This window comes from Athene cunicularia, assembly GCF_003259725.1.
Source record: "Athene cunicularia isolate RWA chromosome 9 unlocalized genomic scaffold, athCun1 chr9_part1, whole genome shotgun sequence".
In the NCBI taxonomy this organism is placed as follows: Eukaryota; Metazoa; Chordata; class Aves; order Strigiformes; family Strigidae; genus Athene; species Athene cunicularia.
The window spans coordinates 25,804,387-25,831,856 of NW_020799110.1; the positions used below are offsets into that span (position 1 = coordinate 25,804,387).

At 39.0% G+C, this 27,470-nt stretch overlaps 1 protein-coding gene across 2 annotated transcripts; it reads left to right on the forward strand.

Annotated features, from left to right (window-relative positions):
• The first annotated feature begins 6 nt into the window (after window positions 1–6).
• On the forward strand, window positions 7–27,372 carry ANXA11 (annexin A11). 2 transcript variants are annotated; one of them, XM_026854848.1, is made up of 15 exons: window positions 7–15; window positions 13,165–13,225; window positions 14,398–14,510; window positions 15,865–16,215; window positions 16,747–16,834; window positions 17,249–17,343; window positions 17,786–17,899; window positions 19,041–19,131; window positions 19,245–19,324; window positions 19,454–19,510; window positions 20,425–20,518; window positions 21,276–21,371; window positions 23,918–23,976; window positions 24,551–24,673; window positions 26,630–27,372. In XM_026854848.1, the coding sequence occupies exons 2-15, from the start codon at window positions 13,174–13,176 to the stop codon at window positions 26,687–26,689; spliced, it is 1,473 nt and encodes a 490-aa protein (XP_026710649.1). In that variant the 5' UTR covers window positions 7–15; window positions 13,165–13,173; the 3' UTR covers window positions 26,690–27,372. The 2 variants fall into 2 exon arrangements, with proteins under 2 accessions (XP_026710649.1, XP_026710650.1); XM_026854849.1 differs by lacking the exon at window positions 26,630–27,372 and adding an exon at window positions 22,883–22,902 and having other exon boundaries at window positions 24,551–24,663.
• Window positions 27,373–27,470: the final 98 nt, after the last annotated feature.

Below are 27,470 nucleotides of genomic sequence, written 5' to 3' on the forward strand. Positions count from 1 at the left end.
TCCTGAGGATCCGCGGTAGGCGCGACCTCCGCGGCCTGACGGGACGGGACGGGACGTGCGAGCGCCAGCCTGGGCCGCGGGGCCGGGCCGGTGTCCTCGGGGTGGCGGGGAAGTTCGCATCTGCTGGACGGGGCGGCGGGAGCTGTGGCGCGCCCGGTGTGACAAGCAGCGGCCAGGGGGCCCGGGGTGACGGACAGGCAGATAGACAGCGGCCAGGGGGGCCGGGGTGAGGGACGGACAGACAGACAGCGGCCAAGGGGGCCGGGGTGAGGGACGGACAGACAGACAGCGGCCAGGGGGGCCGGGGTGACGGACGGACAGACAGACAGCGGCCCAGGGGCTGGCGTAGGGGGTGGTCGCGGCCCGCGGTGGCTCCGCGGTTCGGTGAAAGCTGCTCTTGTTGCGTAGACATATGAGGTGGTTTCAGAAAGCAGTGTTCTGCTCTTGCAGTTGCCGTTCGGTATTTCCCTGTATCCCTCAGCTTATTTTGAGCTTTTGGTTTGAATGTGTGTGATTAACGAAAGAAGCCTAAGATGGAAGTCTTGTCAGAGCTGTTACACAACACTCTTTTTTAACCAAACATCCCTTTCTACAAACTGCTTGTAATGTGTTTTTCTTACACTACATGTGCTTAAAGCATGTTAAAATAGAAGCTCTTAAACTCTTGTTATAGCTTGTGTAAGACAGAAAACGGTGTAAACATCTCAATATTCAGGAAAGCAGAGGTTCTTCCCTGTCCCCATCCTATTTCTGGAGAAGAGAGGCTTGGCAGTGGGGAGTATCTTCTTGGGATATTTTTACTTATTTATCAGATTAACGGGACTTCCTGGAAGTTTCTTCCTGATAAGGTGGAATAGCTAAAGGAGAAATCTTCTGAAGGGAGTGGCAGAAGCATGGAAAACAGCTCAGCCAAAAAAGGGGACAGATGCATTGGGGCAGAAAAACTGAGGTGAAGGTGTGAAGAGAAAACAGATTGACAAAGAGGGAAAAGTGCTGGTGCAATGTGTTTTCATGAAGGATCTAATTAGTAGGTTTTTATGTCTCTAAAAGCCTCACTGCTGTAGGAGCTGGGGGTTGGTTCCCTGACACCCCCCAGCACACAGTGTTTTCTGTTGAAGGGGTCAGTGCTCAACTGGAGCACGGGTGGTAATGTCAGAAAATGTTACAAAAACAGTGCTAGTGTATGGCTGCTGTGAAGCTTGAGTGCATGAATGTTTTCACCATAGCTTGGCTATTTCGGTAACTTCCTGGTTTTGGAGCCGCTGTGAGAGTCGTTCAGACCACTCTCCTCCCACTATTGCAGCAAGTAACTTGCACTGGACACGGCTTCCAGTTTTGCCTGTGGCCTGATCCCTGCTGCGTTTCTGCTGAATTCTTTCTTGCTGGAAGTGCCTCTGCCCCCGCTCTTGTGAATTCTTCTCCCCTCTGTCCCCAACGCACCATATATAATAGTGTACCATATATCGTAGAGACTCAGCAAGATTTTGAAGGGCCTTATGATTTTATGTCTCTGTCAATAATATTTATATACCTTTCTCTTGCCTGACCTCAGTATGAGGTTAGGAGCCAAAACATCTCTGTGAATCTGAACTTAAAATCTCTGGAGTAGTCATCGCACTCATTCATAAGCTATGTTACTTCTTTAGCTTGTTCTTTATAGTCCCCATAAGTTTCAAATTGTCAGACTGGAAGTTCTTAAGAAATGTCAAAAATTACTAATATAACAAAACTGTAGTGGGATGGGGCTGTTTTATGGAGGTATTTATGTAGTCAATACAATATATTAAAGAAAAAAGACTGTAGTTTTAGATAGAAATTTAAAACACAATCCAGTCAAGCAACGAAGTCTGTCTGGTTTGAAGGTTACAGGAGATGTTGTTTCCTAGACTAGTAAGATTGTGAGCATGGACAATCCAGAGGGTCTGTTCAATAACATTGCATTAATTGGAGCTAAGATAGAGCCTATCTTAGAACTGATAGCAATCTAGGGATAAAAAAAGGAAGCTATTCTTAAAGCAGAGATGGTTTAATGGTGGCTACGGAAATAGCAGTGCTTTTTAAAAAACTGAAAGTTTCTTTTATTTTTAGCCAAGGCTTTGTATAATCATCCATAGACACTTCTCTGTCAGCTTCAAATTGCAGTTAGAGGCTTTCCTTGAATTAAATATACAACTGAGTAACGATACCAATGTAATTTCTTTTGTCATACATTTATGTCTGCCACGTTGAAACATGTTTTTTATTGGATATATTCTAAAATTGTATTTTATAAACTGTTGGAAATAAGGATGAAGACTTGTCAGCTGTATGTAGTGACTTTTGGTTTGGGTTGCTTTTGAAAAAGGTAGAAAAAGGCTTTTTTTATAAAGGAAAAAAAAGAAGAGGCTGTATGTTCACATTCCTGTGAGCAACACTTTTTCACCCGTTTGAATTGTTGTCATGCACTGAAGCTGAGGTGGTCCCTTTCTTTTTGCTGTTGCCAGCTTATTTGAAAGCAGGTTTGTGTGATATAAATGCTGAATTTCCTTCAAGCAGTTCCCCTAGCTGGGAAGAATGTGATGCAGTACCATGGGTGATAGATAGGTAAGCCAAAGGGTAACGGTAAGTATTTATAGTATATGACTCCTGTTGTTGCTCCATGTTTGTTCTAGATTTTATCAGAGCTCACTACAAAATCTTGATAGGTGGTTAGATCCTGGCTGGGGCAAGCCTGGAGTCAGTTACGAGTTAGAGAGGGAACTTGACTGCCATCCTTCTTAAGGAGTGATTTTATTATGTACTTGCGATGACCAGGCAGCCAATCCTGCCTACACTTAGCAGCTGTTTTTTTGTGTGTATGTGTGAAATTGTATCCATATTATTCAGCTGTCATAGAAGCTGAGCGTGGACCAGTGCTAATCATTAGATGATAGGAATTTAGACTGAATAGGCTTCATGTAGTTTTTTTTAAAAACAAACACAAACCCACACAGTCCCACTACCTGGCTGTTCCCTCTACAGTGCAAAGCATTGCTGTGCTGTTTGATTGGCAGCAATATTCTTTTGTAGGATATACAAAGAAATGGAGAGAAGTCCTTCCCAGACATTGCTTCCTTTTTTTCCTGATGTCTTTTTTGTTTGAGAGAGAAGATACTAGATATTGTCTTATATGGTAATATGGAAGGATAAAAGCTGCTTTTTTTTTTTTCCCCCTACACAGTATGGGTGTGTTTTTTATGAGGGCATTGGAAAAGTGTCATCAGTAGGTTTCTCTGTTCTAGCTTTAGCTCAGTTGTTGTCTTGAGGAAGCACTGGACTTCACAGTTTCCTTCCTTCTTTGGAGCCATTAATTAGTATTCATTTCATCATTAGGAGAGGTGGGCCTCTGATTCAGGCTTTTGGATTCTAGCTTCTGGCAGGCTTAAGAACTGTCAACCAAATTAATCCCATATTAAAGATCTAAAGAAGTTTTAAATCTTCGCAAGGCCTCTGTTTGTGCTGAACCCTACAATAGCCATTCAATAATACTTGCTGTGATTAATTTATGCATCTGATTCACTTTCTCAAAGACCTCTCATTGGGTAAAAAAAGCATGTTAGATTTCTAACTTTGGCCTAGCAAGTTGCTTTGAATTAGATGCATAAGTTGCTAGAGAGAACAACTTTAAGTTTTGAAAATTGCACTCACTCGTAAACTTTGTACCTATCTATTGTCCAAATGACTGGTTGTTGGCTGCACTTGACAGTGCTTTGAAAATACTCAGATTTCCATTAGCTGGGAGAATAAATGTATTTTACAAACGTTGGGCTTTAGGGGGAAAAAAAACCCTTCTTTTTCAGTGGTAAGTTTTAAGGACTAAAGTTTGCTGATCCCGCATGAAGACTAGATTTGAAGGGCACAGTCTTGCTTTCTTTTCACTCTGCTTTTTTATGATTGTTGCAAAATACCTGGATCTCTGATTTACTATACTAATTTTTTTTTTTCTTGAATAAGTCAATTCCTGTAAAGAAGTAATCAATCAGCTCAAAATTGGTATTTCTTTATAGTCAGGAATGAACAAAGCATGTCCATTTGCTCATGGATGTGTAATAACTTAGTATTCCTGGACAGCTGTCTATTTATGCCCTTCAATGTCTAGAAAGTGTGAAGGTTGTCACCTTTAAGAAAAAGTTAACATATTTGCAAGGTCATATTTACCTGTTTTTCCGCTGCTGAGTCCCAGGGCTGTCAGACTGGTGCAGAGCACAGACGTTTGTGCGCAGTGTAGGATACAGCCATATGTTCTGTGCAGGTCCTGTAAGTGTGCCTTTCTTTGTGGACTTGTCACCTAAACAGCTTGGTGGTTTTTGGCTGCTTCTACAGCAGGAACAGTGTCAATGTGGGAAGCGCTGGCAGAGGACCTAGTGGAATACTTCTGTCATCCTTTTGTCCTGTTGGGTCACAGGACTGGGTAACTCTGAGCCCTCCACTTTTGCAGCAGGGCCACTCCCTGGCCCTGTGCTTCAGGCTTGAGCATAGCAGCTACTTAAAAGTCCGTGGCGTGAAATGCACAATTAGGTATTTTTCGAGTAACAGTTTTAGAGTACTGAATGTTAACACTGTTGCTTTAGTTCTGTAGGATTTCCCACACAGGATGTACTTTGTGAAATAGAGTAATTGGTATTTACCTATTCTGGCTTGCACTGATGATGTAAGAATGTGTGCTTGCATGGTAGAGCTTAAAATAGATGAGTATAAATCCCTGAGGCATTGGTCAGTTGAGAACATAATTCAGACTATTTATAGCATGACTGTTTTTTGCAACAAATTATTTTATATGACAAGTTATGAGTCTGAAATAGAACAACCTCATTCTATTATTTCTTTAAATGTCTCATAAACCTATTTTGGTATTGTTTCTTGCTTGTTATGTTGTTAGGTAAGTGTCAGTGTTGTCATATATGTTGTGACTGTGCATGGTAAATATTCTAAAGAGAACATTGCAGGAGTCTATTACAAAAGGAGACAGTTGGATCAGGGCAGAGTAGGAGGCCAAAGTGAAGTTGACTTCCTAAAATTAACTCCTGGCTTTGTTGCACGTGGATCTCAAGAGTCCGTGCAACTCACTGTTGCAGGGAACCCTTTATTTGCAGGACAAGGTTGTGAGACAAGACACACACCAATATGGTTAACATCAAGCTCTGACATTTATTAGAAAAACAAGTCCTTATATATTCCTGTGACAGCAGATCCGTGTGTTGCTCTGGTGCATGCTCATTTCAAAAACTTGTTCCTCTCAGCACTTTCAACAAGTGCTACTAAGCGTGCACAACCGGTAGATAAATTTCTGCTTTGTTATTCTAAAGATTCCCTTCTTACCTGTTTCTTCCCTAACAAGCATAAATTCTTTTTGCTTTTAGCCATCGTTAATCTAGACGCTGTTAGTCTTCTAACCCAAGTGTGTCATTAATTTAGACATTTTTAATCTTCTAACTTGAATGCTGATGACACTTTCACATTGTCAGTGACGCAGATGGTTCGCAACCCGGCATACGCACCCACAACTCACTTCAGTTCTTTGGGCTTTGTTGCCTTGAGTGTATCTGTAGGGACTGATGTGTAAACTCAAAGAGGTCTGTGACCTTCCCAGAAGAGTCATGTATGATAAATGAAGCTGTATGCTGGAGGAAAAAATGTTTAGCTACCTAAGCAGGATCTTCACAACAATGAAATGCTACCACTGATTGGTAATGTTACAGTACCTTTTTCCCTCTCCCCTGCTGTCTGCTGTTTGGAGCCCTAAGACAAAGGTCCATAAAACCAAGCCCGGAAGTTTCTTTCTGTTTAACCACTTGACATCTCTGTGGTTCGGTGCGAATGAATAGTGTTACATTGCCATCTCCAGCAGACTCGGTTCTGCTAGCAGCTAGATTATGAGGTTCACCTACTTGCCCTTTCAAATTTTGACCTTCTGTGAAGGATGTGTGTCTTGAGTTGTCAAGGAGATGTACCAGCGAGAGAGCATGGTCAAACTGAGTTGAGTGTGACTCATGGAGACAAGGGGGCTGGTTACTGAAGCTTTTGGTCCCTATTTGCTCCTGTGGCACAGCAGATGCTGGTTATTGTTACTAGGTGTTTAAAAAACTTTGTCATGAAGTGTTGCCTGTTAGATCAGAATTATCCTTTGCAGGCTTCTGAGGTCTTAGTTGTGTGGGGTGTCATTTTCGTTTTGTTTTCTCACTAGTCAATAAAAGCAAGCAGTGAGAGATACTTGTTGTAGGTCAGAGTGTCATCTGGGAAATTCCTTGTGGACTAGATGATCTTAGAGATCCCTTCTAACAAGTTATTCTGTGAAATACAAAGTTTGTACTGGTGTAGGTACCATCAAAGCAGTTTTTTCACTATCTTGGAGGATCTTATCTTGGTTATATATTCTCATGCATTTCTCTGTTGTGTGGAGTGTTTCTAATGTTGTTCAAAATACTCTTCAAGAAGTGTTTAACAGTATAAAATATTTGAAGTGGGGTAATCTTATATGTCATTTAAATTAACGAGCAGTGTTTTTGAAATTTAACTTCTTGTTCCTAGAGGTTTGAGAATTGCAGTGCAAATATTTGCACTTTTGTCTAGAATCCATGACACAAGCACCTTGGGTTTGCATCTCCTGCAGTGATACTGCTGTAATATCATGGTTTATGCTTCTGTCACTGAAAGCTATCAGTTACACGAATGTTCTTATTTAACGTTTTTACAGCTCAGTTGTGACTTACGGGTCTGTCCTCCCGTTCATCTGTTCTTTGTAGGACATAGCATCTCTCTTCTGCTCTACCTTATTTTGACTAAGGCTTGTCAGTGCTACCTTTCTGATGCTTCCCCACCCCCTGCTTAACCCAGCAGGTCAAAAAATGCTAGATTATCTTTCAATAAAGTATTTCTGTAATAATAATGATGATGATGATATAGAATTAGAAGGATCATCAAAACTGGCAGTGATCCTGATCTGTAACACTAGCACACATTTCAGATTTTTAAAGTTCAGATTTTAAAAAGCCATATTTTAATTTGTTTCTGTTTTGCCATCTGTTCAGAGCTGTGGGTTGTGTTTTTTTTTTAAGGAAACATCTTTTTGTAGGAAATGGATGATGTGTTAGTACTCTTCAAATACACGTTTTTGGATTAAGACAAGTAAAGGTTCCTAAAGCCGAAATATGAGTGGTAAATTCTGTGTAAAAGAGGTTTCCTGAGTTTTGACTGGCATGAACTCAGTCAGCTACATTAAGCCCTGTTGGAAGGGGAACCCATCCTACTAAATTATTTTTTTCCTGGTGAAAGAAAGGCTAGACAGGGAGTCACATACATAGAAGACTTAATGGGAAACCAAATTGCAGGGCTTTTTATCTGTCAGGATGAGAAATACTACACCTGGTACAAGAGAGAACAACTTACATAAGTCAAATATAAATCTTGCTCAGGCTGGTAAAATGACAGCTAGTAAGATGCTGACTGGCTTGTCCTTGTCTTGCAAAAGCACAGTGGTGGATGCCTCAGTTCACCTCTGATGAAAATCCACAGCATACTGTGAGGTGATAAATTCTGTTCTGCTTGTTTTACAATCAGGGATCAGTCTTGAAGCAGGTTCTGCAATTTATAGCTTTGGGCAGCCTTTTGTACTACATCCTGGTAATTAACGTGGAGGAGAAGTAAAGGCCAAAGGTTTAACTTTACTCGTTGTTCCCTAGGAAACAGACATAATTAAACGAATTATTTTGAACAACTATAGGTCATGGTGTTGTCATCCCTTTTTTGCACTCAGATTTTTGGACATAGCTGGGCCTGACCAGCAGCCACTAAATAAATTCCAGGAATGGGTGTGAATGCAGTTGCTGAGCTTATTTAGATTGCACCTTGAAACAGAAGTTTTCTGGCAGCTTAAAATGTTATTCACCTGCCATCATTGCATAATCTGTATTTTTGTTACAAATATCTCCAATTGTAGTGCGTTTCTGCTGTGCTGTGGCTTAGAGGAGAGTATTTTCAGGATTCCCATTGAAAATATTCCACAGTTTTAATCTCTTATGAACAAGTCTGTTCCCTCTTAGCTTTGTTAAAGCAGCAGGAAAATGCTTAAGAGCCTGAGTGGTTCATGTCTTGCAGCGTGAAGCTAGATAGCAATGTCCACTGCAGGAGTAAAACCTCAGATTTTATTTAGAGTTTTGAAGTGGACCTCCAGGGTGAACATTGGGAACGGGGAGAAGACTTTAACAGTATTGTGTATTTTCTTTGAGGCACTCCCTCTTTCTGTGTGTGATTTGGATTTTTTTCATCCTTTTTCATTCTTTTATGTCTGAGCAAACACAGACCTCACTGTTCCTGCATCATCCCACGCAGTATTTGTATATAAGGGTGGACTTCAGTATCTTCTGTTCCTTGGCCTATGTCACCACTTTATTGTCAGCAAGCCAGTGCTGCTCATCACTAAGAATTTTAGTAAGATGATGTGGAAGTAGCAGAAGAAATTTGGGAAGATGAGCTTAGAAGATGAAATGGAGATAAGGTTGTGGGAATGATTGGAAAAGTTAAAGGGGTAGATTCTTGATAAGTTAGAGAAATAATCAACAGAGGCTTGATGAAATATGGAAAAGGTGGTGATCAGGGAAGTTTTTGAGCATGAGGAGTCGATGTGTTTGTGGATCTAGTTTGCCTAGCATCACACCAGTGTGGGAAAAATTCCCCTTGTAAAAGTCCTGGATAAATGCATTGTTCAAACGAAGCAAGTGGAACTCTTCTATATAGAGAGAGTAACATTTTTTTCAAATTGCTAGTGAAGTTAGCATTATTTCTCAACCTCAGCTTTAATTGCCAAAAGGCTCTTTTAATTTTCTTTCAATTTAAAAGGAACATTTCATATAGGATTAAAAGCTAGCAAACAACCCTTCTAAGAAGAACAATGCCTATCCCATTGCTCCCCACCCTCTACCATAAAAAAATACCCAAGCCTAAAGCTTTATTGAAAAGACATCATTTTTGGGGAGTATCCTATCATTACTGTATTTACATGTGAAGCTAAAGATAAATTAACAAAAAGTAAATGGTTGCACATGAAGAAAAAAATTCAGTGCTATAATAGTTTGTGTATAAAAAATGTACATGTTGACTTATAAGCAATTTCCATGCTAGGAATCTGGGTTGTGGGTTTTTTGTTTGTTTTTTTTAGCAACTTGAGTAATAATTGTTCTTTTCCATTTTAGTACCATGGCTGTGGTTTATTATATAAAGCCAATTAGTGATGTAGCAAGGCTTTGAAGTGCCAGGCTGTCTTCTCTTGATTTTGTTGGGGGTTTTTTGTGGGTTTTTTTGTGGGCCTTTCTCCACTTCCATGCACCTTTAGCTGCCTAGAGGTGGAGTGGAGCTGGTAGTGTGGGCAGGGTGGGTAGGCTGTGGGGCTCCCTGCTGCTGCTTATGCTATCCCAACGTGTGCCTGGGGCCTGGCAGGTCCCTCCAGCAATCAAACATGCCTGTGTGCAGGCTGTCAGGAGCATGGCGAAGCATGGGGAGGAGGAAAGCTGCCTGGTTTTTCTCCAGCAGAGGAGGAGATGATGTGTTTTGCTTTCAGCTTTTATGAGAAATATTGAATATTTGCTTTCTGGCCTCATGAGCTTGGGGTCTTAACAGTCCTCTTGTGGGTAACAGAAGGCATTGCCTCCAGCAGTTACGGTTCCCCCAGGATAACAATATTTTGCAAGTGCTTTTTGGATGTTTTTTATAACCTGAATTTACATTTACTTTATTAAAGTGTTTGGCTTTATCCAGTTCTGTAAAGTTGCAGTGAAGCACAGTGGCATTTTGAAGATGTCCAGGCTGGAACAGTCTCTCAAAGACCCCATGTAGCTGCTGCCATACCTTTATGCTCTTTATTTAGCATCAGTGAATATACAGAAGTAAAAATCCATTATTTTGCTGAACTGCAGGGATGACCGTGAGAGACCTTTTTTCACGATTTAGCTTCTAGAATTGAGAAGGAACACAGTAACCAAATCTTAACATAGGATAAGCATTGAGTACACGTGGAAAAAGAAACCTTATGTCCTTGATGACGGCTGTGTGTGGAGTTTATGCCCCCTTGTATATATTGCACAGTAATTGTAGGCCAGATTTGCTGCTGTAGGTGTTATGTACTGTGTTTGCATATGAAATGAAAAATTGCATAGAGCTTAGTTATGTAGAGAAGTGCTTGTATAATCAAAAGCTTGTTTTTTTTTCAGCTGCAGCAGCCTTGATACTTAAGTTATTCCAAAATTCCCAGGTAGTACTGCAGTGAAAGACCTCACTGGGAAGCAAGGCTGAAGGGAATGGAGGAAAAACATTTACCATGTTATGGAGAGCATCTTGTAAGAATCTGACACAATGTAAAAATTTATGTGAGCCCTTACCCTTCAGATATAATCTCGTTATGAACTGTTGCATTTAGGGTGAGAATAAATTTAGTAAGAGATCAATCCCCTTGCATTCTAGCTGGTCCTCAGAGATTAGAGGGCCTAGGGGCAGCTGGATTTATCCCTTAATAGGTATGTCATATGGGGCTGTAATTATAGATCTGACCTGGACACACAAATGCCCCTATGCTGTAGGTCCAGTTGTGTTCAAAAGAAGCCATCAGATTTGCAAGTAATGCGGACTAGTGGCCATCACCATAGGTCTGACTTAGCCCAAACAGCTCATACACTCTAAGTCTGGTTGCATTCAAGAGCAGCAGGCAGATTCACGAATAGTACCTTTTACTTTTGTGCAACATCTAGAGATTCTTTAAGATTGCCTACAATAAATGCACAAACTGCGGGTTGGCTCTATAGCACTACACAAAAGAAAAAGGATTGCAATCACACACACAGAGTTCCCGGGCACACACTTGCCATCGCCGAGGAAATCTTACCAAAAGGTGTCCCTTCTGGGGGGAAGATGAGAGCACAAACCCATTGATATGTCCCTCCGATTTGGTGTTGGATTGTCATCCCTCTGAGTTAGGTAAAAGCTTGGGGTAGTATTTATTTCAGTGTGTATGTGTGAGTGGGTGGGACTGTAGTCAAGCCATTATCTTTTGAGTAACGACACAGTACGTTCTTTGGTGCCAGGGTACAGCTGGTTTTTGTGGGAGAAAAGATGAGAAACAAGGTCAGCTCGATGCAAGGGGTGCAGCTGGGTTTTGTGAGAGGAAAAAAAAAAAGGAGGATGGGGAACTGGGGAACAAGACCAGCAGGCTACTGCAAAGAGCAGGAGATAAATCTGTCCTTGAAATGAAAGAATGGGACTGCACAGTCTATGCCCCGCTTCGCATTCCCCCTTAGCGCCACAACAAACACAAATCACTGGTCCTCCATCCTGTCCTGTGCTTGCTCTGGGCACGCTGTGTCAAGAAAAATATATGTTTTACAGATTTCTCACTGTTTTTGCTTTCCTCACACTTCCAACACCTAACATGAATGGAACGGTGTCATGTTAGCTAACCTATAGTCTGTTCTTAAAATTGAATAGGCAGAATTGGGCCATGATGGTTGTGGGTAGCTTTGACTTCCCTGGATCTTTCTGAGGTTTAAACCTAGTCATTTGTGATTGACAGTTTACTGATTTCAAACCCGTTTCTGTAAAATGTCATCAAGTTTCCCAGCTGTGCATCCTGCTTGGTTTCTTTGTGTGTGGAGCTTGGTGAACTGTTAACTCTGTTATACCTGTCAGCAGAGGAAAAGGGGGTAATGGGGGACTAATGGTTATACACCTGGTTACCCCACCTTGCACTTCAGTTTGTAGGGGAAATGGGGAATGAACAAATGGCACAAATGGAAGGGCGGTACTTAAATTTACATGCATGGAAATAATTTTTTTTTCTAGTTAAAGGCATCTGTTATAGATTTACTGGTAAACAGGCTTTTTCTAATGCTGAGAAATTACGTTCTCTTGTTGAGTCTGTTAGACACTATACACACTGGAGTAGAGGTAAGGTAGGGTTATAACTTTTAGGCTGCTCTTGTCATTGTGATTTCTGCTAGTTCATTTCTCTAAATTGAAATGAGTACGTGAAGTCCAGTTTTTAAGTAAAGTGAAGATTTGCTGATTGTATTTTCCTTTTTTAAAAAAAAAAAAGGTGTTCTTTCTTTGCACTGTTGTTGTGCAAAAGAGCCATGCAAACCAGAAAGGGAAGTTAACATGATTATGCAAAATTAAAACAGTCTCACAAAAACAGCACCCTCCTCCCCAAAGCAAACAAAACTCAGAATAAAACGCCACAGCTGAAATTCAAAACACGGCAAATCAAGCCAGGTGCAAAAGGCAGTGCTTTAGGGGAAAGAAGGGCAAGGGATATTGGCTTGTGCAGCAGTTTAAAAATAGACTGGGAATTGTCACTAAAAATACCCTTGAAAAAGTTAAGACTGGTTGCAGATGTTTTCTTCACCTGGAACAAGCTCCTTGAGTTACTTTTACCATTCTTCCTGATAGCTGTTCTGTTTAAAGTAAGGCTCTCTGTATTCTGGAAAATCACATTCATTTTGTCCTTTGTTTAACTGTTCTTCCTTTTTGACCTCCACTTCTCTTTTGGATAGCTAGTGACTTTGTGCACTTCTGTGCTGACAGACACACTATCAGCTTTGAGAGATCCAATTTGTTCTAGTGATCTTATCCTTTCAGTAAACCCTTTGTATTTTATGGCAATGCTGTAAGCATGAAGTGTATGCCTTCCACTTCTTACTCTGACCTTGCACTTCTGCAGACATTTGCATTTAAAGGCCTTCCTTCTAAGATTTCTCATAAAATTACTCACTTGAAGATGTGGCTTGTTTGTCAGATGATTTTCTACTTTTGATTAGTAAAACTGTTCTGTATAGGTTGCAAACTTTTGGATACTTTAATAGCACAATAAAGTAAGCACTTTGATTTAGTACATCCTTAACAACATAATAGACAAAGTGAGCAGTAAGTAGTAACCAAAGTAAGAAAATGTCTGAGGAATGACTCTACCACTGCTTAGGTATCTGAACATGTTTATTGGCCTAGCAAAAGGAAATGGGAACAGATTTCCCAGGAAAAAGCCTGGGTGGCTTCTGCAGTTCGTGTCTAAGTATTGGTAATTGGCTACAGCGAGCATGTTGCTTGTTAATTTTATGTGGTGTGAGTAATGAAGCATTACAGAAAATAACTATCACGCATACTTTTCAGATCTTTGCAATGAGTTACCCTGGCTATCCCACAGCAGGTGGATATCCACCAGCAGACCCAGGTAAGTTGTTTAGATGAAGTAACATTAAATGACAGTGGTGGTCCTATCTGGAAAGGTGGCATGCACAAAGAACAAGACTGACGAGGGTTTTCTTGACTCACTGAAGCTTTCCATGCTCTCTTGTTAAAAAGTCCTGTTTTATCTTGGCTGGGACTTCTGATTTATATAATACGGGTGCTCTACCATGTGCTCATATATGGTCCGTTTTTATTCATCTTGAAGCACACAGCACTAGGAGGTGGTTGTAATTTGACCAAAATCAATAAATGTCAAGGAACAGTATCCAGTCAGTACTGAGTCTTGAAGGCAGCTGGTGAGAAAGTTGAGTATGGGAAGAAATCAATCACACAATTTAAAACCATATCCCACAAAAATTAGGTCTTTAATTATGACATTAGCCTTGATGTACTGTTCTTAGGCAGGTAGTTGTATATGGAAGTGAGAGGGCTCTTAAAAAGGATATAAATTATAATAATATAAAGCTGATGAAATATGTAACTACTGCTTGGTATCAGGGTGAACTTTACAGTTGTTGGTAATGAATTTTACCGTTGTTAGTACTGTTGGTAGAAAGAAAGGACTAGTGTCATATGGGTATGGTGAAACGTAGAGTTAGGCAAGCTGACTCCGGAAGGGGAAGCAGTGTACAGTGAGAAGCCAAACTAGTCTGGGAGGGTAAATCCTATTTCTCATCAGAATATTCTGGCTTAGACTGCTGTGCAGACAAGACTGTACTGCTGTGTGCAGCCAAGTTTTGTAACTTGGGTAGCTATGAGTGTACTGTGTCATGCTTTGTAGACATCTCTCAGATTAGCAGCCTAAAAGGAATTAATAATATCTTCCTACTGTAATACCCAGTCAGCTTTGTATTTTAGGAGAAACTACTGTCTAGTCAAAATCGGTGTTTACAGTATTAACTCTTGAGTGTTAACCTTTAAATATGTTTAGAGTTGTTCTAGATGAGAACTTAGATTCAATGATAACTAACATGATTAGAAATATCCATTGTGGCTTCTCTTTATATTGCACGGCTACCCTGCACCTCTTCTGTTGATTTTCCTTCTCCCAAACTGCTCATGTTGGGACAGACATTGCATTAGAAATATAATTATTAAGGAATAAGTTTAAAAAGGTGTCGTTTCTTGTTTTAGCACAGCTGTGTTTGATTTCAGGTAGCAGTCCATGGGGTGGTGCTGCCTATCCACCTTCAAATCCACCTCCAATTGGCCTAGAAAACGTGGCTAGCTATGCTAGTCAGTTCAATCCCAACTACATGGCTGGAATGGTGAGTTTGCTGTCGTTTAGTGTGTTTTACTGTCACTTCTTTAAGTGCAAAGATGTGTTTCTGGCATTGCCACTGAGAAGTTTTATCCCTTGAGTTCTGTCCCTTTATGCTTAGTCTGTGCAGGTGTTGAGCATTCACTATCATCCATTGAAGAAAATGGTTACTGCAAGATATTCCTTATTTTAGGAGAGCACACCACTGGTGATTTAAGAGCCTAACTTCAGAAGCCATGGACATTAATATAAATTGGGTTTTGCTCTGCAGATGAATAGAGAAACAGGCTATTAACACTGAGTATCAAATGTTAATATATTCACATTGGCAAACACAGTTCAGATTCTGCCTATTACCTGGATTTTGAACAGTCTGAATAAGGAACAAGGCTGTGAAATTTGATGTATCAGTGACTTATCTCAGAAAATACTATGGGATCAGCTGTCTCTTATAAGCACTGATGTTTAACAGATGGCAGTAAAATCCTTTTACATTGATTGAAGAAGATGTAGACATTTCCAGTGTGGTTTTTTTTTTTTTTTTTCACAGAGAGTAGAAGTGAGTGGCACTTCTGACAACTTAATCTTCAGAAATCTGTTATGCTGCATAACAAATGCGTGGTTTGCAGGAAGACATTTGTGTTATAAATGCCTTGCTTAGGCAGTGATTAAAATGGAGTGCTTTGGCAGCCAGCAGTCAAAACGAGCAACATACTATCTAGGGTGCACATAACAATATCCACAGCAACTAGCTTCTGAGAACAGCAGTCATCAAATGTCAGTTCTGATTCCTCTGTAGAAGAGAGTCCAAGTGTGTCATGTGGGAAGGTGATACTGCATGTGGAGTGAAGTATCTTTGTGGAAGTTTCTGCAGATGTCTTTCCAGACATAGTCTAGGAACTATTGCTAGTTGTAAACTACTAGTGCATCTAGTGCATAATAAAACAGCCAGAGGTTGCTCGTAGTAAATCCCTGCACTTAAATGATGCTGTGGTCATGTAAAGTAGCCATGGACAGAGAGGGGATAAGCATAGTCTTATGTTGCTGGGATTAATTAGTGCAAGTTTTTAGAATAAGAGGTATGTGGCTATTGGTGCTCTTCTGTGTGAGTGGTGTGTAATGCTGGATGCAGTGGCAGGTATGTGTCTGTTGGTTCTTCTTGATGTATGGTAGCTGATGATTACAGTAGAGAGTTAACTGAATACAGGGTTTTTTTTTCATCTTGCTTGCTAGTTCTTTTGTGGATGTAGAACTGTGTATGTGTGTTGGTGGGGAGGGAGGTTGTATTATATTAAGCATGTTAGTGAAACTCAACAGTTTGTACACTTTCCCTTCTCTTGCTTTATTGGCTGTCATTGCAGGCATCCAGCCTGGCAGGGACCTTTGGAGGGACAAATGTACCACAAGGCACATATCCTCCAACACCTGGGGGTTATCCCCCAGTCCCTCCAGGTGGCTTTGGGCAACCTCCATCAGGACATCAGCCTTCTTACGGAGGGTATCCTCCACCTGGAGGAAATCCACCATCAGGAATGTCAGCTTACCCAGGATACCCAGGCGGCCCCATGCCACCACCTATGAACTATCCAGGACAACCATCAGCAACTTACCCAGGGCAGCAGCCCATGCCAGATTATCCACCAGGCCCAGCTGTGAATCCATCTATGCCCTCTTACCCAGGAACTACAGGGCCTATGGTCTCTCCTGTAACAGTAAGAGCATTCAGTGTTTTTGTTTTGAGATATGACCATGTATACGTTTCTTTACATTTTCTTTGTGTATGTAACTGTAAACCCACCCTAAAATTGTAAAGAAAGTAATGAAAAGAAGTTTGACTGAAGAGAGAGATGGAGCGTTTTCAAATGCAAGCAATGTAGGCACATACGACTTGAAACAAATGCTGGTTTGCCATGTTATCCAAGAAGAATGATTTGATATGAATTCAAATTTAATGAAATTTGCCTTTTCTAACTTAACAGAGTCTGTCAGTTATACATACAGTTTCATCAAACCTTAATCGATTGGACAGCAGATTTAATATCAGTGAACCTTCTTGACCTTGCATTTTCTCATAATTTGGGTATAAAAGTGAACAGATGGTTTGAGGTGGGGTTTTTTTGAGTTCTCTGTGCTACTTTTCTAACGAAAAGAAAATTGGTAACAGTGGTCATCTTTCTGAAGTAGTAAAACACAGTCTTTTACTGATTAACACTACTGTGTAATTCAACTTGATCTGATTTTAGCATGGAAACAGAGGTACAGTCACTGATGCACCAGGATTTGACTCTCTGAAGGATGCAGAAGTCTTAAGGAAGGCCATGAAGGGATTCGGTGAGCAGTCTGGATTTACATTTCAGTTTAAAGTAGAATTGCAGCTTTGATTCAGCACTGATCTTTCTCCATTGTGTGTACTTTCTCCGTTGTGTGTACTGAGTGGGCCAGTTCACATGTGGTTGTCCTTGGTTATCAGAAGAATTACTGGAAGTTCATGTAGGTGTAAACAACATCATGAGTTTGGTATTTGGTTTGGTTTTGGTTTGGGTTTTTTTGGTATTCTTACTGTGTTTGTGATTGGGAGTAGAGCTTGAAGTTCTGTGGTCATACACGAGAGAAGATACTGTAGATAAATTAAAAGCATGCATGTCCTTTGGTTGGGGTTAGAAGAGATAAGATCAAATAGAAACAGAAAGCTGAGAACTCACATAACATGCATGCTCATTCTGTGGTGTCTGTGTGCATGTACAGGAACGGATGAGCAGGCTATTATTGATTGTCTTGGAAGTCGTTCAAACAAGCAACGGCAGCAGATCATCCTGTCCTTCAAAACAGCTTATGGAAAGGTAAATACATCATGAGGACAGAAGAAAAAGTAAGAGCCTACGTTCCTTTACTGGAAGTCAGATGACTTAGTGTTGGGGAAAAAAGGTTGAAAGTTCCTTAAGGGGAAGATGGTTAACAAGTCATAACCTGTTGAGTGTTCTGCTTTCACCCACTCTTGACTTTTTCATGCAGTGTTTCAGATGAAATATACAAAGCAGATTCTCTGCTGAATGATTACTTTGACTCTTTGGTCTGTGCAGTCTATTTAATTGGACCCTAACTACCTGGATGTGCTTGTTAAATTATGCTGGTTTTAGTGTTATTAAGAGGAATAACTTTGCTTTGAAGATATATTATTGATGCATATGTATAAAGAATTCCAATTAAACTTCATAGTTTTGGTGCTTACATTTGTCAGTTGTGGTCTTTATGCATTTTTTCCTTGTTTTTTCTTTTCATTAGGATTTGATCAAAGATCTCAAGTCTGAGCTATCAGGTAACTTTGAGAAGACAATCTTAGCAATGATGAAGACACCTGTCATGTTTGATGCTTATGAAATCAAAGAAGCTATAAAGGTTTGTGTAGGAAATACAAATTTATAAGATAGAGGAAATATTTGAGTGGATAAAAATTTTGGTATTCATTTAAAAGGTTGAACTTGCATTCCTTCTCTGTCCAGATATTCAACCCACTATTCAACTGATCTGTACCCCTTTTCTTGGAGGTACATGACAGTAAAATTGATAAATGTTATTACCATAAGTTAAATGTAGAGACTATTTAATAGATTTGTCTTGTAACAAATATATACTAATGAATACACAAAAAAAAGGCAGAAACTGAGTTCTAACAGTCTCTACAGTTCATTTATTATGTAGTCTTGTGTAAACCGCTGAGGTGGCTTTCTTCTAAGCTAGCTACTGCATGGAATGCCTTTATTTCTGGGGTTTTGCTTTGAGCTGTGATGGAACTGATGATAAAACCACTCAACTTAGAGTTTCTAGTGACTTTACACTCAGTGCTCAAAAACAGTTCAGATAATTAGGTTCATATAGTTTTGGGGCAGGGTGTACCTTCTTTTTATCTTTTCCTCCATCTCAAAAGTGTATTTTCGTAGCCCATGCTGAACCTTTTCTAAAATATTATGGAAATATTGTGTACTTTCTCTTCAAAGCAATCAGACTATTTTATAAACATTTAGGTTTTTAAAATAAAAACAGGTCAAACATTTGTATGTCAAGACAGTGTTTAAATGAAGGTGTAATATTAATAAATATATCCATTACTGTGTCAGTATGTATATTTATGTGTTCTTTGGCTTCAATTTTTTAGTAGCTAAGGAGGATGAAATAATACTAGCTATATTGTAATTGCAACTGCTATCCGTTAGTGAAAGTTACCTGCTAGATTTAACAAATTCATCTTTAATGGTAGAAAAATCTCATTCTTAAAATGCCAAAACCTCGTGTGAAGGATGACATTTTAAAATGAAGTTTTGTTTTTGCAATTTTTTTAATCATTTGTTCAATTTGTATGTTTAATACTTATCTGTATCTTGGAAACATGTTATATTTAAACTATTTGTTTTGACATCTGTAACAAGATTATATTCTGAACTGTATTTTTTGTATAGTTTTATTATATTTCTTTTATACTAAGTTGTAGAAGTAAGATGAGAATCTGAAGAGTGTGTTTTCTCCTTGTGCTTTGTTTTAGGGCATTGGCACAGATGAAAATTGTCTCATTGAAATCTTAGCTTCTCGCGGCAATGAGCATATTCAGGAACTCAACAGGGTCTATAAAGCAGGTTAGATTTGTTACAGTTCCATCAAAATTGTCTTCCTTAATCACTGACTGACAATATGAATTTAGGAAATGAGTAGCGGTGTATGATGCTTTATGATCGTGTCTCCCTTCCAGAATTTAAGAAAACTCTGGAGGAAGCAATAAAAAGTGACACGTCTGGACACTTTCAGAGGCTTTTAATTTCACTTGCTCAGGTACTTGCATGCCTGGATTTTGGAGTTTGGGTTTTGTGTGTGTGTAGGGTTTGTTTTTTGTTTTTCATTGTTTTTTTTTTTTAAAAAAAAGGCCACAAGTAACACTTCTGTATCTTCTAATTCTTTCAGGGAAACAGAGATGAAAGTACAACTGTTGACATGTCTCTTGTTCAAAAAGATGTGCAGGTTAGTAGAAACTCTTCATCGTGTCTAAGTATAGTCAGTTCAGTACTCTGAAATCTGGCTGTGTGGTATCTGCTTACAAGGTTTTGGACACCTTGTGATTTCTCCTGGCATAGTGCTTATGTTTCAGTGGATGGAAGTGGTATGAAAAGCCCTCATAGAGTGTTAGAGCCATGTAGCTTCATTACAGAGGTGAAACTCTTGGAGTAGAGTCCACAGGGGTTTTTAAATCTCTCATTCTGTCAGTTCTCTGGCTTTTCTATGTGTTGGGTGACTCCGTGGTGCTGCTTATTATGGGAATAATCCAAAAAGATTTGAGATGATAGTTGTGTGGATTAAATTTTAGTCTATCCAACACCTGTGTTGGCCTTTGCCTGTTTTTGAAGGAACTATGGATTTTTGCAGCAAATAAGGCAGTTGGACCAGTAACTCTTGCCCTGGTACTTTTTTTGTGTGTTCCATTTCACCACATAGCAAAGAGAAAACCGTGGATTGTTTCAGCACACTACTGTCATATAAATAGTAATGTAATTAGCTTTCTACATAGTATGCCTTAGCCAAAAGATGAGAACATCCCAGAACATACCCAGACGCATAGGATAAAAAGCTAGGCATAAACCATTCTAGGATGAACAGTTTTCAGGTACTTTTTAAACAAGTTTTTTCCCGCTGAGTAATCTGGAACTCTTGTGGTTGAGCACTTATGCATCAGTAAGCTAGGAAGACTGCAAGCATAGCATATTGTAGGCAGGTTAGAACTAGTTGCTGTTTATTGCTTGCTCCTGTTTTCCAGCAGTACATAGACTAAGAAATGAATATAAAAGGAGGAGAGGCTGTAAGGAAGTAGATCTGTAACTTAGCTTTTCAGCCTGACTGCTTTTCTGGGTAATGAAATGTGAATTCCCTTCTGCATTTAGGAGCTATATGCAGCTGGAGAGAACCGTCTAGGAACTGATGAATCCAAATTCAATGCTATTCTTTGTGCAAGAAGCAGGGCCCACCTCAGAGCAGGTAATGGTGTCCTCTACATAAACAGCAACTTGATTCTGTTGTCTTTAATGATATAAATGTACAATACTGCTCTGTGCCTGAATTTCCCACATCTGTAAAATGAGTGTAATAATACCAATGAAAAGCAGGATGAATTCTGCTGAGGGAAAAGGTACACAAGAGCTGCACATTATGATCATCTTCCTTAAATGTCAGAGCAGGTAGAGGTCATATTTGTTCAAATGTTTCTCTGATGAAAGAACTGAAAAACTAGAATTGTTTCAATTTTGTGTGCTTGTGTGTGCACAAGACACTTGCAGTCCTTCCTTTCCCCTCTTACTTGCTAGTGATTAGGTGTTACATCAGTCTATAGTGGTGGAAATATTTTAGTAACTACATAGAACTTTTGAAATGTGCTACATATTGAGGTGCACTTATATGGAGAGGAAAGGGATGGGGATGTGTGTGAGAACCTGAATGTTTTCTTAAACTCCCCAAGCTTTCCTAGAAGAATTTTCACTATTCCCCTTACAGTGGTTTCTTGGTCTAGCCATTTAAAAATAAGGACAGAACTAGACAATCTAGAAGGAGCATGGTGACGTGTAAATGGAACAGTATGGCTGATAACATAGTATTAGTCTTTGAGACATTAAAACTTGTGTAAGTATACTGTAATATCAAGTTGAGAAGTGTGATTGAAATGAAGCCATCCAGCATGCACCAGTGCCACTTCTTTTTTGTGAGGCTGACTCCTGAAATCTTTATCTTCCTGTAACAGTCTTCAGCGAGTACCAGAGGATGTGTAACCGGGACATTGAAAAAAGCATATGTCGTGAAATGTCTGGAGACCTGGAAAAGGGCATGCTGGCAATAGGTATGTGTTGTCTTAGCAAGTTCATTCCTGATACTCCACTATAACTGGCTGAGATGGTGCCATCTGTGACTCCAGCTAAGGATTTCTTCTTAGCAATAATTATAGTTTTCTGTTTTTTATGTTGAACTTTCTGTGAAGTCACTTAGGGTAAATAAAGCAGGGCACTTAATTGACCTAAAAATGACAGATGAAGCTTTTGCTTCAGCTAGCTGCAGAATTTAAATTTCATATATTAAAATGGGGAGAGAATTAACTGTACTGGACATTGCTTTAAGAAGTGATGAGAACTTGTACCAACTGCTGAGTCAGTCAGAATGGACTATGTGGGACAGCTTTGGAAATCAAGTAAAATACAGGCATTAACCCTCTGATTAGTTACCTCTCCCTCTTCTTAGTAGAATGATGGTTGCAAAGGGGTTATGTTTTCCACATTTTCTGTGGTTACAGCTTTGTGAAATCTTTAAGTGCCTCCAGTAATTCTGAAGAGTAAGACTTCAAGTTTCCTAGTTTTCCTTGGGAGGTAGATTTTAGTTTCCATGAGGTTGGGACAAGACCTTAAGTTGTTGTGCAGTAGTTTTATTTGGAATGTTTTATTTTAGATGAAATTGTGGAACTCTTTCTCTCGTCTTTTTGTCTCTCTTCTTTTAGACAAGACTGCTTCTTTACATCTCCATTTCTTTTTCTGTTTATTACTGTGAATTTACTGTGGGATCTAGAGCTGCTGCTTTAAAAGTGCTGTTCTTTGGTTCTGAATATGGTAATGACTAGAAAAGTAATGCAAAAAAAAACCCCCAAACCAATCTCCTACTGAAATAAATAGGAAAAATGTAGTTTGTATCACTTGGAAACAAGATGGGAGAGGGTATTTGGATCAACTGAAGAGATTTATTTTTTTTTTCTTTGTGAAAGTTTCGAACAAAACTTTGCAAAATGGGGATCAGTTTTAAAAGCTTCATTTTTTTTCATGCGTGTCTTGTGCATATGTGGATTATGTAACTGTTTCTTTACTTGGCCAGGCTATCGCTATAGTGGCCTTTTAATGACCTAAACTGGGTACAGCTCTGTTGGTGCAATACATTTGCAGACCTTTTCTAGTATTCCGAATTTGTCACTTTAAAAAGTATTGTTAGAAATCCAAACTTAGGGGAAAAAAAATATTTCCTGGTGTTTGTAGAAAAGGATCACCTTGGTAAAGAAAATGTACTGTCAGAGTTTGGAAGTCCTTTGACTTCATGGAACTTTGCAATCTCCATGTAGATACAGATTCAGAATTGGGACTGTAGCTTGCAAACAAGTCAGTAGCCTTTTGAGCAAGAATTGACTTTATTCACTGAATGACTCCTTTATTGACTACATTTTGGGTTGGGTTTTTTATTTATATGTATATGTATCTATATACAAACATATATCTCTATAGCAGTCAATGATGTTAGCATCATTTGTTCTGTGAACCTTATTTTCAGAAAAAAAGGTTTTCTAATTGAAAATATTTAATTTTGCTTCCTTTAAAGCTTTCTGGATTGTACAACTGGTAATTCAAAATAACATCTTAAAGTGCAAGTGTGTTGTTTACCTAATACAGTGATAAGGAAAGATGCATTTCATTTGTCATTTTTTTAAATTGTATCATTGACAATTTGTCGTGAACTGCAATCTCTCATCTACATTTTTCTATTGAGAAAAGTAGTTTTTCCTGTGTAGAATGTGTGTTGCTGTGAAATATGTATTTAGGTTTACCCCTTTTGTTCTGTATTGATTTTACATGATTGCTTTTGACACATTATTGTGTTGTAAAATATAAGTCAGGTGTGGTTTGTTTTCTGTGTAGTTTGCCACAGTTTGCATGATTGATTACTGGCAGCCAATGTAGGATCAGTATATAGATTTTAATTTTCATGAGTGATGGAGGATTCTTTCATTATCCTGATTAACATGACAGTAATTTGATATAGATTTTGCTCTTTCGGATTTCTAATGAAATGTGCTAATTAAATATAAAATCCAGTCATTACTAAGTAAGCATATCGAGAATTTTTCTGTAAGCCTGGTGAACTTTGTGGCTAAAAAAAAAGTGTATCTAAAATAAGGGTGGGTTTTCTGTCATAAATGGCTTCCCAACTTGTATTAGGGCAGGGCTTGCAGATGCGTGGCCTGAAAGTTGTGATATTAGGAAAAAGTCAGGAGCACCACTATGTGTTCCTTGAAGCGTCTTGCCCAATCCCTATCCCCTCTTTTTCCTTCTTAAGCAAGAATCTAATCATTAGACTCTTAAAGATTCAATATGGCTGCTTCACGCTAAATGGTGTCTAGTGATGGAAAAGTTTTCTTTGAGCCGTGAAGTATAGTAGGTTTTTAAACTTTATTGCTGATACTGTTTGGCTGGTAAATCATTTCAGTGACTAACTAATGGAGCAGAAGCTGTATTATATGAAGTGTATGTTTATGTAAAATTAAAGCATCTGACTATCTAGGGTAAGCTTCAAAAATGACTGATTTCTGATTCAGGAAGGAATACCCGATTTCTGCAAAATGGTTTCTTTTTGCAGTTAAGTGCCTCAAGAACACACCGGCTTTTTTTGCAGAGAGATTACAGAAGGCTATGAAGGTAAGAGCCTGTGACAAGATACATAAGCTTATAGTGTGGTGTTTTGGTTTTTTTTTTAAATGCTTGTACAGCTCACTGGAATTAATTGTTCAGCTGATGGTATTGCATTTTTCAGTGGATAGGTGACTAACAAAATGCAGTCATTATTATGAAAGGCTGGAAAAATCTAGCTAATTTGATTCACTTAACAAAGAGATGCATACAACTGTACCTTGAAAAAAGAAGGTCTTCACTTGGTAAAACACAAATGTGCATAAGGCTTATCAAAATTGATATCTCTTAAGTAGGGAGGCCATCAAACTCATGAAATTTTCCTGACCCTCTGACACTCCCTTCCTTTTTTTTTCTAGCTGTTCTTATGCAGAGAAGTGATGTTAGTTTCCTACCAGTAAATTTAATTTATTAAAGCATGCTAGGCAAAATTCTGTTCAAGCTGATTGAAGTCAGTGGGGTTATGCTAGTAAACAGCCATTTACAGGGTGATAATTTTTTTTTTTTTTTTTTTGCTAGTACAGTACCATCCAGGATTTCCACTCATTATTAATACGTTAAATTGTTGTTTTGTTTGTTTCAGGGAGCGGGAACTAAAGACAGAACTCTGATTCGAATCATGGTATCACGCAGTGAGGTTGACCTGCTGGACATACGTGCAGAATACAAGCGGATGTATGGCAAATCCCTCTACACGGATATCACTGTAAGACTTGGAGATTTTATCTTCCCTGCCATGACATCCTTTCTGCTAGTAGAACATGAATCATTATGCTGAATAGCTGTTAACTGCACTGAATGTAGCTGGTTGTGTTTCGTTTGCTGCATTTGTCAGGAGAGTAGAGGCTGAAGTGCCAGAGGACAGCACTTGCTTTTGGGTGGGTGCGGGGGGCAGATGAGCTAGAGATGGGAGGGAAATCAACAAGGAAAGAAAGAGAAATTGGTCCAGAGGGTTTTCAGAAACCTGGTCTCTCCCATTCTCTGTAGAAACCACTTGATCCTCCGACTAAGTAATGATGGTGTTGTACTTCATGTGTTGAAAGAGTATAAAGCTCCTAATATGCCTTTGAAAGTTGCTGCCTCTTTCTCTTGAAAGCGCAAGATTTTGGAAATACACAAAACTTAAGATTCTTTAGCAGTTGATCTACTACTGCTATTAACAGCTGTACTAACAGTCTAAGAGGATGCCTGGCCAATGGGGATGGTAATAAGAGCTGGAGGAGAGTAAGTGGTGCCACCTTCATTTACCTTGTACTCTTGAGGCCCTAGGTATTCCTTCTGCTGTTGATACTGAGGGGCTGCAACTTGGTAGTGTTTGGAAGGAATCCTGCCAAGATAGTGAAGGATGGTGTACACCAAAAAGTCTTGATGTGAGTCTTCTGCCAGTAATGGTCTTTCTGCCCATGCACCAGAGGATCACCTAGCAGAAGCTTTTTCCAGTTATCTAACTCTAGAGTGAAGATGTGCATCTACTACAGTAGTTATATGCCCTGTAACCACCAGTGTGTGAGTAAAAAGCAGTGAGATGTTGGTAGAAAAGGTCTATGTCTTTTTAGTTTTTTATTGTTTTCTCTTCTCTTTTGATCTGGCATGAAAATAGTTTTACCATCAGAAACAGGCCATACCTATTTAATGGGCTGAACTTACTCAAGGCTTGTTTTCAGTAAATATGGGGCATGCACGTGCACAGTTACGTGTATGTAAACTCTACTACTTATTTCTGTAAAAGTAGAGCCTGAAACATCCTTGGGAAGAAAGTTCTTAAATCTCTCTTGTTTTTTATAAGTGGACAGCAGTTCTTTCAGAGCATATATAAATAGAAATGTTTCATGTTTTGTGGATTGTGCTTTACGCATGCATAGGATTTATCCTGATCTTTGAAGTGACTCTGTCATTATTGTAATAATTTTGATCTGAACAAAACAGTTTTCAGTCATATCTGAAGGATGAGATAAATTCACTAGCTGAAATTGTTCTGTGAAGAGGATTGGCAAGTCTCATCAGCCAAAACTAGTTACTGAGCAGCTCCCAGGGAACACTTCGCAAATAAGAATACCAGGCAAAACTCAGCTAGGGCCTTTTGTGATTAATTGCATGTTGGTATGTGCATCCATACTGACTTTCACTGCCCACAACATGAAAGAGATATTCTCTGAATGTGGAAGAAAACCCTTTAGATCTTTTGGTATCAAGGCATTGTTTTTAGTGTTTGAACATAAGAAAGAGTAAACTTTCACTCACTGCTCCTGGAAAAATATCCACACTGATTGCAAGGAAGAGGACTTCTGTATGAATTCTTCCATATTTTCATACCTTTTGCTGGAAGACAGCTTTTCAGTGAGATTTTTTAATGAATTATTACCTACAGGTAAGTATTTGAACCTGTATACCAAATTCAGCTTACTAAAGAAATATATTCTCTATGGACACTTTTGGTTCCAGTTATGGAAGGAGCAGATTTTACTGTGTACTTGTATTAGAGTGATTTCTAATTAACAGGTTCTGAATTTTTTCTTCTTATTAAGAGGTTAACACATGCTTTCTTTCTGCCTTGGCTTCATCTCTTTTGGTCATTAGTGTCATGTTTAGGATGCTTATGCTTCTTTTTCTTCTATTTCAAAGCACAAGTCTTCAACTTTTCTTTTTCTGGATTTCTTTCCAGGGTGATACTTCAGGAGACTACCGGAAAATCCTTCTCAAGTTGTGTGGTGGAAATGACTAAATGGAGCATTGAGCTTTTCTTAAAGAAGCTGCTATTTTCATGTTTTGCTTTAAAGCATCTTTTTTTCTGCAAAAGTAAATATGTAATGACCTGTTTCCCCTAAAGCAATTACATTTTAAAAGATAATATTGCATATATCTTCTCTCCAGTTCAAAATAGTAGCTAATAAATGCCAAAAAACCACCAATCAAACTTATGTAACATCTGCTCAGGATGCTGTATAGTACTCTCAGCAATCCATGAATGACAGGTCATTATTTCATTTCTCCTTATATTATGCTGAAATAGTATGTTTGGTTTATGGAACAAAAATCACAGTTGTATGATTTGAGGTTTTATTTTGTATAAACATTATGTGCCATTTTAATGCAAGTTTTATATATATTGTATGCAGAGTTGGTTTTATGCTAGCCTACTTCCTGATATGTGGAGAGAACAGCCTTGAGTTTTTGTGTCTAGTTAAGACTGCTTTAAAGAAGTTTTGTAAAGTTCCATTTTCTTTCCTTGATTGTTTTTAAGGAAGGTGTGTTCCACATTTCATTCTTGCTAGGGCAACTGTCACAAGGCAGTAGTAAAGTTGACAGTAGGGAAGATTCTGTGGTTAATGTTTTAAGGTTTTGGATTGTGCCTTAAATATATGTATGTAAGAAGAGATTATGAAATTAAAGCTGTCTGTCTTCTAACTCTTTGCAGGCTGTGCTTTTTGGTGTTCATATTGATTTACATGTGAGTGGTGACTCAGTTTATGTACCTTAGTTTTTCCATGGAAGTTCTCTGGTTT